The sequence below is a fragment of the Pseudorasbora parva genome, chromosome 23, assembly GCF_024679245.1.
Source record: "Pseudorasbora parva isolate DD20220531a chromosome 23, ASM2467924v1, whole genome shotgun sequence".
In the NCBI taxonomy this organism is placed as follows: Eukaryota; Metazoa; Chordata; class Actinopteri; order Cypriniformes; family Gobionidae; genus Pseudorasbora; species Pseudorasbora parva.
Window position 1 is genome coordinate 32899405 of NC_090194.1, and position 12569 is coordinate 32911973.

At 37.3% G+C, this 12569-nt stretch overlaps 1 protein-coding gene across 1 annotated transcript in view; it reads left to right on the plus strand.

Annotated features, from left to right (window-relative positions):
* The window catches only part of ogdhb (oxoglutarate dehydrogenase b), a 23364-nt gene continuing 10795 nt past the window's right edge, over positions 1-12569 (plus strand). The window contains exons 1-5 of the mRNA XM_067434002.1: positions 1-131; positions 1121-1519; positions 3529-3717; positions 6541-6643; positions 11106-11221. Coding sequence (XP_067290103.1) covers positions 1286-1519; positions 3529-3717; positions 6541-6643; positions 11106-11221 — 642 coding nt within the window. The 5' untranslated portion in view covers positions 1-131; positions 1121-1285. The remainder of the gene's footprint in view (positions 132-1120; positions 1520-3528; positions 3718-6540; positions 6644-11105; positions 11222-12569) is intronic.

Genomic DNA, 12569 nt, shown 5'->3' on the forward strand with positions numbered 1-12569 from the left:
AAACGAGCGACTCATTTATCTGAATAGGAGCCGCCACGAGACACATCCTGCTCCGGATATCTCACTCGTTCTCTTTCAAATGTTATATTTTATGACATCCAACAACACTTTATGAATCTCCTGCTCTGAGAGTAAGTATTTGAATCGCTTTTCTCTATTTTTTCGCATCGCTTTTTCGCATTTTAATGTTCCTGTCAGTGAGGCGTTAGCGAGTCACTTCTGCATCAGTCAGCAACCTCACCGGCATTGAGGAGAAGACTCTTTAATAAGACACATTTAATGATATATTTGTTATTAGAGCTGTAAATGCGCTATTTTAATCTCTTCCACTGATACATGAATCAGTTTTAACGGACATTTGAAGGTTTTATGGAGAGTTTTGTTTTTAGCTCTAGTTAACGTTAGCTGAAGCTAGCCGGTGTGCTCCGTTACTCTGGAACATTATCTGCTGCCAAGAGATTAAACTCTTGTTTTATACTTAATAGTGACTCTTTCGCTCTGTATCTTCATTTAACTTCTTATGTGTTTAGCTTATAGGGTAATAATAAGAGCCTCTATGCCACAGTTATTAAAAGTTAACATCAGCCATTCATTATTATAAGAAACGTTGTTGCTATTATTTATTCCCAAGCAAATTTTCCGACCCACTATTACTTGACAAGGAAGGCTTGGGTAAGTTACCTTTAACATAAAGCGGTACTATTCGCTTACTTAAAATGACCGGTTCTATTTCCATTAAGGTGAAAAGTGATTTACTGTAACGTTACACTTATACAGCCTCCCTCATGCAACATGAGTTCAAGTGTCTTGTTTATGCAGGTTGTGAACTTCCTTATTGCAGAAAATGCCAGTTGGTTTGAGATATGGGTGTAATTTATAGTGTTTCAAAGTTTAAAAATGCTGTTCAGCATGCATATAATTATAGTACATAAAATATACATATTTCATAATTAAGGACAACTCGCATATGGAAGTGTCTCATGCTTGGGAGTCCCTAGCATGACTACTGAGCAAAAGGGCGCAAAAGCATGCTATTCATTTCTCAACAATTACTGTTGCCAAAATGTCAAGTTATTGATTTTTTTTCCCACTGACATGCTTTATTTGGTGGTTTCTTCAGCTTCCTGGGACGGGCAGGATTTCGAACAGGCCTTGAGTGAACAAGTAGGAGGACTAGCACCTTTATTAAAGGAACACGTCCAGGATCTATTGGATTCAGTGCTTTGGGGAGCTTTCGTTCTCCTGGTTGGTTTGGAGAGGCGGTGGAGCTGTTTTATAGACTGCGATGCATCGCTTAAGGACTTGCGCTGCACGGCTGCGGCCGCTCACAGCCTCTCAAAGTGCTCAAAGTTTGTCACAGCAGAGGACAGCGGTGGCACCCAGGGCCCTAAGGACGTTTCAGCCCTTTAGGTGCTACACGGCCCCTGTCGCCGCTGAGCCTTTTCTTAATGGGACAAGCTCCAACTATGTGGAGGAAATGTACTATGCATGGCTGGAGGACCCCAAAAGTGTGCACAAGGTAAGACATCTGCCTTTAGCGTAGACTAGAGAATTTTGTTTAGAAATCCTGGCTAATTTGGTCTATGAATTTGTAGATGGATCAAAGCACAATATCACTGGTAAACTCGACATGTAACCGAGTTTCAGTAGTTTTTTCTTACCTTATTGTGATGCATATCCAAGTGAAATGCCTTCTCAAACAGGACAAATATAAGGCAGGACAAGTGGAATTGATTGGATCTTTGTCTTTTCCTATTGGTCGATCTCATGTGAGTGACAGGTTGTAGCACCCTCGCACCAGTAAACAACACATCATCAGCTAAGAGAAGTGATGACACTGCAAGATGGAGGGGAGGTTATTTTGAATAAAGGTTACGGAGGGCACATTATTTAAAAAAATTATAATAATGATTAATCATTAATAATAAATATGCAATATTCCATAATAATTGTCAGCTTTTATTTCATGGTGACTTTAAAATCAAAAATCAAAATGTTTACTTTCATAGTACGCATTCATGTTTATATTGTGAACAATTAATGAGTGCTTGTTGTAATACAGAAAAAATTAAAAATGTATGAAAAAAAAGTTTGTCTTCATAATCTTTCACCATAATGATATTCTCCGCCTCTCAAATGACGTTCCTTTTTGGTCTTTAATTCCATTTAAAGGTGAAGTGTGTCAGTGTAGGAGCAGTTCTCATGTTAGTGAAATATAAACACATTTCTTTATTTTTCGTGATGTACAAAAATAGAAGACTTAATGCATAAAGCATAATACAAGAAGATCATATGACTTGCACAAGTTTTAATCTTGAAATATGACACTTGGTCTAATTCTCCTTGACAGGTTCCTGGAGAATGAAACTGTAACGTTTCAGTGAGATCATTAGATATTAATCAGTTGATTCAGTTCACAAGACAAAACATAATCTTCAAGGTTATACTTGAGGACGTCCACGTTTTATAATGTGACTTCAGTTCCCCACTCAGACAGTAAGCTTAGCTTTGCAGGGCTGTTACGTAAGACTTCTTTTCCATGTCACATGCCCTTGTCTGGTTTCCAGGGTGTGGAAATAAGTGTTATACGAGTGTATCATACTGCTAAGTGCTGTATTACCCTATCATTTTGTTCTTCATCACCAGTCTTTGAACGACTCACTTCAGCATAGTTGGTCATGACATTTATATATAAATTAGCTTGAACTCTTTTGACCTTTTTTGAGGACTGAGTGACAGTAAAAGTAAAGTACACACACTTGATTCTTCAAATAGGCAGGCAGAGCTGAAGAAAACAAAATGCAGAAGTCTGTGAAAGTTGTTTATTGTAGATAGAAGTACTTAAAATCTGATTATAATGTGCAAAAATCTCATGTGCCATACTGCGGAACGATACACCACCGGCTCTCTTAGTTTAACACTGAGCTCTTTAGCTCCTCAAAGCAGGAAAGCCTATTAGACAATTATCAGGTTAATATGAGGTCATTTGTAATGTCATTGAATCACAATGACCTGATGTGCAGGTAAGTAGGCCCTCATGTGAAGAACCAGGTCAGATGTGCTCTTCTTTTATCCCTACATGAACCTAAAGCTTTTTAGATGATTGCATCTAAAGTCTTCGGTTAAGCAATTAAACATCCAGCTTATCCAGTGAAGTTTTGCTTCTCGGTAAAGCAGTTTACTGAAATGTCCCCTTCCCACAGTTTACTCTAATGGGAACACAGTGTGACCCATTCTCTCTTGTTAATAATTTTGTCATTATTATATATTATATTTATAATTCTTGTAAAAAAAAATTGGCATGTTTCATTGTGTTATCACACATAAAACAATTGACTCCAAGCACAAATACAACATGCTTACAAAATGTATAATAATACTTGAATAAAAATAATGTTGATTTTCCTAAGATGGGTATCACTGTATTTCAGGATTATGCACAAAATTTATTTTGCACAGCTCTTGAAATATTGTTATTGTTCTCTTACTTAGTCTCTTACTGTGTACACTGTGCTCCTTTCTCAACAGTCATGGGACATCTTCTTCCGTAACGCCAACGCAGGAGCTCCCCCTGGCGCTGCCTACCAAAGTCCACCTCCAGTGGGGGTGAGCCTCTCAGGACTCTCTCAGGCCCAGGCGCTGGTTGGAGCTCAGCCCAATGTGGAAAAACTGGTGGAAGACCACCTTGCCGTGCAGTCCCTCATCCGTGCCTACCAGGTATGAAGTTTGGCCCTTTAGGAGGAAATGGCCCTTTAACTGCTTTCATGTTTTCTCTCAGCATAGCGTTATAATTTCTGTATTTACACTACCGTTCAAAAAGGTTTGGGTTCAGTTTAAGTCCCCCAGAACTCAATAATTATATCTCTTAAAACTCATCTTTGATCCCCCAAATTACATTTTTAAAAGTTTTTTCCTGTGAACAAAAAAATCTTAATGCCTTAAAATAACATTCTATTCTTCAAAGATGTATCACAGTTTCAACAAAAATATTAAGCAGCACAATTGTTGAGGATAATGATAATAAAACATTGATGTGAAATTTTGATTTATGAAGGGTTATGTGACACAGAAGACTTTGCCATCACAGGAATAAATTCCATTTTAAAATATATAAAATATTTAATTGTAATAATATTTCAGAATACTAGAATTTTTACTGTACTTTTGATTAAATAAATGCAGTCTTGGTGACTGTAAAAGGCTTTTAAAAATATAAAAAATCTTACCAAGCCCAAACTTTAGAATGATAGTCTACCTTTGTGTTATTTCATTGTTTTGATGACTTAATTGTTATATTAAACTTTGTAAAAGGTTAAAGAAGTAAGTGTTCCCTTTTGGCTGGTAGTGAATATCAACACTCCTAAATATAATGTACTTCCTTCTAAACTTTCCATGTTTCAATCATATATTTCTGGTCTAAAACATTGGATAAAGTAGACGAGGACTTCATGATCCTCAAACACAATCTTTATCCGTAAAGCTCCACAGAATTTAACTGATTATTTCCCGCACCTCACATATTTTTTGTAATTAAATAGCAAATTTTATTAATTAAAAAGATAGACCCCTTTTAATATTTATATATAAGTGCCTTAAAAGGGCATGTAGTTCACCCAAAAATTCTGTCATTAATTACTCACCCTCATCCAGACCCGTAAAACCTTGTTCATCTTTGGAACACAAATTAAGATATTTTTAATGAAATATGAGAGCTCTCAGGCCCCTCCGTAGACAGCTATTTAATTAACACTTGCAAGGCCCACAAAGGTAGTAAAGAAGACATCGTTAAAATAATCCATGTGACTCCAGTGGTTCAAATTTAATTTAAAGCTGCTGTCCATAACTTTTTGGGGTTAAAACATTTTCAAAATAAATTTTTGAGCAAGTACATAACCAGCCAGTGTTCAAAACTATCTGCTTACCATAGCTCGGTTTACAACAGTAAGCTTGTAATGATGTTTTTTAATTCCAGTGGTACTGGTGGATTTCCACAGGAATTTCAAGCATATATTTGCATCATTGCGTCATATCTGTACACATAAATGCTTAGCAGGTTATATTTCTCTGTTTCCGTTCATCCGTTGTAAAAATGCAAAAGTCTTCGGACTTCGGAGAGGCTACAGAAAGAAGAGATTTCAACCGGGCCGATGCGAAAACAAGATAAAAATGGCTTTTAAAGGTGCCGTAAACTCTGTGTTTTAAATGGGTTTTTCAGCTTTTTTTCCTGCTGGACAGGTAAGACATTTCAATGGTTGAATTAGGCTATGTAACAGTATCACATTTTTTCTGCATAATTCATTCCAGTTATGCAGTTTTCTTTGTTGTGCCTTTCTCGTTTTGCTATGTGCATTATGGTAAACATCCATTATATTGTGCTAGCTCTGAGAGGAAGCAATTCACCTCTAACGTTACTCCACATTGCACGGAAATGGAAACTGAATTACTGGTAGCCCTAATGGACATTAAATGTAGTCACGCATTGCTGATGTTAACATTAACATTTTGAAAAAGTATAATTTGCATGGTTTGATGTGATATGATAAATGATCGTCAGATTTAATCATTGTGATTTATTGCAATGCTTTTTTCCCCTTAGTTGGTCAGAACAAAAGTGGAAGAGCTACTTACGTGTTCAGATCGCATTATTATGTCTGTTATACTTTCAAACAGTAGTCTGTGTTTCTGAATGACAGTATCCACACCGGCGCGGTGACTGAAAGCTGCACATTTTCCTCTAAACATTTTCCTCGACTGTGCCGACCGAGACACAACTCACGTTAAGTTGATAATTCTGCAAATAATTGCAATTGCAGTTTACGAACAGAGATGGCAAAAAAGAGGAAAAACTACAGACTGCAGCTTTAATGAAGTGACAAGAATACTTTTCGTGCACAAAAATCAAACAAAAATGATGACTTTATTCAACAATTTCTTCAAGCCTGTGTCAGAATCTTATGCTGTGTAAAAAGTGCAGCGCTTCCAGAACACCGCTTACCATTGGCCGACGCTGTTCACGTGAGCACCACGATGTATGCGCACAAGTCGCTCTACCGTAGAACTAGAAAGTAATGCACTGGTTACACAGCGTAAGAGTCTGAGGGTGAATAATTAATGACGTCATTTTCATTTTTGGGTGAACTAACCTTATAATAAGGACAATTAATCTGTGATTGCACTCCTCTGTTAGCTTGTAAGTGCTGTTGCCTTGTTCACAGGTCAGAGGTCATCATATAGCCAAACTTGACCCTTTGGGTGCAAGTTGTGTAAATTTTGACAATGCCCCGATATCTATCAAGTTCCAACAATCTGGTGAGAACTGCTTGTGGTGTTCAGTGTGATTGCAAGCGTGCCCATTTAGTGTGTTAACATTTGTTCTTTGTCCTTCTGTCCCTGCTCTCCTGTCTCTTTCTGGTGGTTTTCACACTCACTTTCTCCTCATCTCACCTCCTAAACTGTCCATACTGTTCTTTGGGTTACTGCCCTTTCTTCTCCTCTTCTCCTTCGTCTGTCTGTACATCTTATTCATGTAACTCCCTGCAGATTCGAGGGCACCACGTTGCACAGCTGGATCCTCTTGGAATTATGGATGCAGATCTCGATTCGTGTGTCCCTGCAGATATAATCACATCTTCTGATAAACTTGGTGAGGTTTTAATTGGGTGTTGGAGAGTGATTTAATCTTTTTATGTGGCATGGCTTGTTTTTGTGTGAACAATGTGTGTATCCTCCACCCTTACCTGAAGCATGCATGTGGTCCAGACCTTTTTGGATATTTGCCATGGGTAAAATTTAAACACGTAGCAGTGAGTGTTGTTTGTGTGCAGGTTCAAAATTATATAAACATTACCTGGGAAATGTGTGATATTGGACACGATGGCCTTGTTCCAAAGCCTAGCTAGCTGCCAATGCTCAGTTGATTACAATATTGGGTCAAATTATGCATTTATTAAATGGACCTAATATATACACTACTGCTCTAAACATTTTTGAAAGATTTTTGAAAGATTTTCTCTTATGCTCACCAAGGCTGCATTTATTTGGAGAAAAAATAAAATATTAACAGTAATGTATTATTATAGTTTAAAATAACAGTTTTCTATTTTAATACATTTTAAAATGTAATTTGTTCCTGAATTTTCCAGTGTGTGTATATATATATATATATATATATATATATATATATATATATATATATATATATTAGGGCCGGGACTCGATTAAAAAAATTAATCTAATTAATTAGAGGCTTTGTAATTAATTAATCGAAATGAATCGCATTTTAATTGCATATAAATATTTGACCTGAGAACAATGAGAAGTAATTTTTCACATGTATTTCTAGTATACCATTGAATAATGACTGAATACATAAGCTTAATCAACAAAATATTGTTTATTTATTTCAGTCCAGCAGACCAGCGCAATGTTTGCCATTAAGTTTAGCAAAAGCATATTTGTGATATCTGAGGCTCGATGCGCTGCGGTGATACGCAAATTCCTTGTTTTATAGCTTGCACACAACCTTGCTCTTGACGACGCTTCCATTCTTTGCTTTGCTTGGCCCCGTGGATGGGAAATTTTGTTTTAAAAAACCAGTCTCATCAGCTAATTCGTTCATGTTCACTCATGCCCTGTGACTCAATCAGCTCCCTAGTTCACTAGTCAGGGCACTGATCAGGACATAAGTCAATGGGCTGACTCCCTGATCAGTGCCCTGACTACTGAACTAGGGAGCTGATTGAGACGCACCCATGGTTTGTTGTTGTCGTGACTCTGGAGCGCTAGTTGGTGTTCCAGTATAATGGGTCCGTCGAAACTCATTCATTGAAAAACGTTCCGCGGTGCAAAAGTAAGTGTGGTTACATTTTTTTTTTTTTTGCGTAATTAATTAACGCGTTAAAGTCACGTAATTAATTAATCTTAATTAACGCGTTAAAGTCCCGGCCCTAATGTATATATGTGTGTGTATATATATATATATATATATATATATATATATATATATATATATATATATATATATATATATATATATATATATATATATATATATATTGCATATGTACACACACTCAAACAAACACACACACAAAGAAATGCTGTCCAAATTAAGTTCTGGATCAGAGCCTATCCGTTTGTACCTTATCACTGCATATCCAGGCCTCTGGCTTTGCCCATTGTAAATTATGTTTGCTCTACGGTTTCACTGTTGACCACAGAAGTGTGTTTGTCAGTGTAGCACTTGTCTCATCTATGTGTCATGTTGTAGTTCCTCTTTCTCTCTTTGCCTTTTTCATATCCTCACAGTTGCTCTTTATTGTACTGGTAACGCCTAGGCTTTTGATCAGTGGATTCTGTGAATAGCAGTTGCTTTTTCTCATTTTATTGTGCACAAACTTTTTGTAGAGGTTTATTTACGTGCACGCATTAAATTCAGTTGATTGGAAACTTTGTTGAGCAAGATTGTGGTTCGTTTACCATCAAAACAGTCAACACAACAATCTGAGAAATGTGAATCATCGGAATGCCTCACACAAGCTTATATCATCAAATGTCATGACTCCTAATCTTCAGGTTCCTTCTGTCATGAACATTTGTTCAAAATGCAGACTTAGATTAAAAGCAGTCAGAGAATCATTTATAACATATCTATGTCTGATATGTGGTCAAGCATGATATTTTAGAGTAGTTTCTATCAATGGCAGGGGGATTGTCAACAAGCATCCAATACTAGTGAGACGCTCGTCCTGTACTTTATTGACGGTAACATTGCACTATGAGAGGTGAGGGAGTTTTCTCTCTCTGACAGTGTCAGTTTTCCAGCACTGCATTGTTCTACATTTCATTCAGTGGAAATGCTGCGCTCAGTGCTTTTTCTCAGAACACCTCACAAGTTCAGTTCATTTCACTGTGGTACAACAGTAAAAAAAATCACTTTGTAACATTGGTCACGTCCACACCAGGGGTCATTATATATTTTTGTATTTTTTTTTGGTATGTAATGCTTTTTGACTCCTCAGATGCAGCTGTTTTTAAAGCCCATCTGTCTCACCTTACAGCTGGAGGTATGAGGACTAGCTAGTGCATTTGAGTTGATACCATTTTTAGAAGCAGTTCCCTGATTAAAAAACAGTGATTAAATACATTTAGAGTTGCATAGCCTCGCTTTCTTTTTTAGCATTTAGTGGAACCCATGCCCTTGGTTTTTGCACATCCGAACATTGTCCTTAAGCCTAGTCCAATAAAGCTGTCAGTACCTGAACACTTGAGCATGGTTTTTTGGTTTCCATGGACAGCTTTCCCTTTATTGTACCTTTATACGGTATTTAACTCTAAATTGTTGTCAACTCTTAGCAGAATTGCATTTATGTAACTTCATGTGACACTGCACTGTTCTGGTCCTTGCAGGAGCCCCAGCTGGCATATGGGGCAACTTCCCTCATTAACCTTGCCTAGGGTCTGTTTCTTACATAATGTCCTCATCTTCATGGAATGTTAGTTTTATCCTCAGCGATCGAGGCTGTGACATGCTGTTAGACTCTCCCAAAGTCATCTTTGGTTGATTCCAGCTTGTTAATGTCTTTGTTAATATAAACATCACTAATAGCAAGTTATTATTAGTTCTACATTGTGTGTTCTACAGGAATGACGTTCAAGTGTGACTTCAGAAAATAAAACAGGCAAATATCTAGACACAAATATCCCTTTTGACTTGACAAATTATTTTATTTACATACTCAGTTTCATCTTTGTTTCTTCTTGTCATCACGTTTCGTTTTACATGAACTTGTTTTACTGGTGTTGCAAGAACATATTATTATATTTACATGCGTGCAGCCTCAAGGTACATTTTCATTGTGTATTTTGTGTGGATAAATAAACAGGAACAGCTCATGGGACACGTTGTGAATGAAGTGTTTTGGCACACCTTGAGATCAAAGGTCAGAGCAATCTGCTTTGTGAGACTCGTTGTAATGAATATAGTTTACATTTCTGCTCATCAGTCTTTTAGCCTTAATGGTTTGCAGATAAAAACACGCTCGCATCGCTTATTAGTCAACAAGAAAAGAAGTTAAAGTGTACACTGACATTCTCTGCTCATCTCTTGCATCCCATGCATGCATTACCCCCCGGTACTAGTGGAATGGGCTAAAATAGATCTGTTTTTCACCATCTATCCTTTTTCCTCTGCTAACACTGTTGGCTTAGACTTTTCTTCAAATGTTCTGTGTCGTTTATGTGCATGAATGTGCTGTTATTTACACTGTATGTTTTTAATAATACTTTTAAAGGTGCACTATGTACATTTTCCATCTGCTAGAGGTCGCTTAATCAAAACAAAGGTGTAGTTTGATGACGCCAAAGTTGAGCGCAGTATCTTGGGACATGTGGTCTTTACCTCACAGCTGGTGGAAGAATCGGGAAAGGACATGGGCAGAAATCATGTTCATGGATACGATTATTAACGTTACTGTAATATGAAGCAGAGCAGGACCGAGTGTTGTGGGAGCTGGGCAAGGCCATGGAGCAATTGTTACGCAACACATGGCTCGCAAGCAGTAAGACTTTTATTATGACGGGACATAGTTGTCGACGCCATTTCCGCTTTTCTAGTCATGAGTATGAGGTAACGCTGCTCTGTTTATCATATTAGATACATTTAAGTGTGTTTAAAATGACGTTAATCTGTGCTTCCGCTCTGTGGCTGCTTTGACACTTGTTGCACACTGCAGTAAGAGAAAAGCATTTCTGCGAAATAAACCCAGAAACCGAGACTAACACACATATGATGCCATTGACAGGCGACTTCCTTACACGTCCCGGTTCCTTGGTTAAAATAGAAATTTTCTCACTATTTACAAATAGTTGGAAACATACTCAACTGAACAAAATATATAACACTGACCTGGTGTTTTTTGGGATATTTTACTGCAAAAACCTACATAGTGCACCTTTAAATATAAATTTTTTTTCCATATACCTGCTTCCTATAATGCAGTTCCATTTTGTCTTCTGTGTTTATGTGTCGGTCGGATCCACTGTGTCTTGTTTCACTTGCCTATCCTCCCCCTTCCACATCCATGTGTTTGCATGTCTGCTGTCAGGCTTCTACGGACTGGAAGAAGCAGATCTGGATAAAGTTTTCCGGCTTCCTACCACTACCTTTATCGGGGGCAGTGAAAGTGCCCTTCCACTCAGGGAAATCATCCGGCGTTTAGAGGTGCGTACCCAAATATTTCCCCAATAGAGTGCCGAAGTCATGACGTCACTGTAGGCCAACCCGGAAATTAGCGGCGCATGGGTTCCCTCGATCAAAAGCCTATGCATTTTCCCCATAGACTTTTGGACAATCGCAAAAAATAAGATCTGTGTTCAACAAAGAGTTATGACCCTTACACGTTTTGTCTATCAAGATAATCTTTACAAGTGAATCCAACATGTATACCGTTTGAAGCCTAAATAAAAGCCTTTAGATATAAAATGCTAACGGTAGGCTATAAACGGATTACAGCACACGGTCGCGGATCTACGTCATCATCAAGCTTCCTCAAACTTTATTTAAAAAACACGTTCGCTCATTATGATCTGCGCCGTGTATGAACACTTATCCACTTTTTCATGAGAAATATTGCCCATTCGTTTTTTCCAAAAATGTTAGAAACTAATTAGGTTTATGCATGCCTCTCTGAGATTTGTTTTGTTGTTTGTTAATGTTTTATTTATTTGTTTATTATTTTGTTAGTTTATATAAGGCTTAATATTATTGTCTTTGTGATTAAGATTAGGCTATTATGCCTGATCCTCGTGCCCCAAATAGACTTTAAAGATTATCTTTCACTGTATTATGTTTGATTGTATGTTTGCATACCATTTGCTAATTAGCCAGAAAAAAAAATAGTGCTTTTACCACCTCAGAAGCACTAACGACTTAAGCTATAGCCGAATCAATTTACAATCGTATGTCATTTTTCTTAGACGATTGATCATTTATCGAGGAGAGAACCACTATAAATCTGGACATGTAGAACAGCGCAGCTTTCATTTGATGACTTGTGGTTCCATCTCGGGACAAAACAAAACACTACAGTCTCTCCACAGAAATGAAGAACTGGTAATCGGTTACCTTAATATCACAGATTTCTGTGTACAACAATATTTGGAAACACTACTATTTGAAAGGACTAAATATATAACTGTGTATATTAACTGAAAGGTAAACTTCTAAGAAAATGAGGCTGAAAAGCTACTTATTTTATTTTTATTAAACATTTACTTACAGAATTCAAAAGTGAATGAAACGCGGGCTGGTGAGATTTGCTGTTTGTCACGATGACGTTTAAATTCCCGGGCATAGGATGTAGTCCCTTTTAGCAACTTGTTAGCAACCACTGTTTTTAAGACACAATAAAGTTTTAAAAAATCACAAGCAGGTTAGAACTAGTGTGTTTTATGTCATAGATCAAAACGTAAAAATATTTAGAGGCTTTGTTTACCACAGACCTTATTTCAGGCGATTTAGCAAAAACCCAATCAAAAAACCCATAGACTTTAGAGCGAGGGGACCGGAA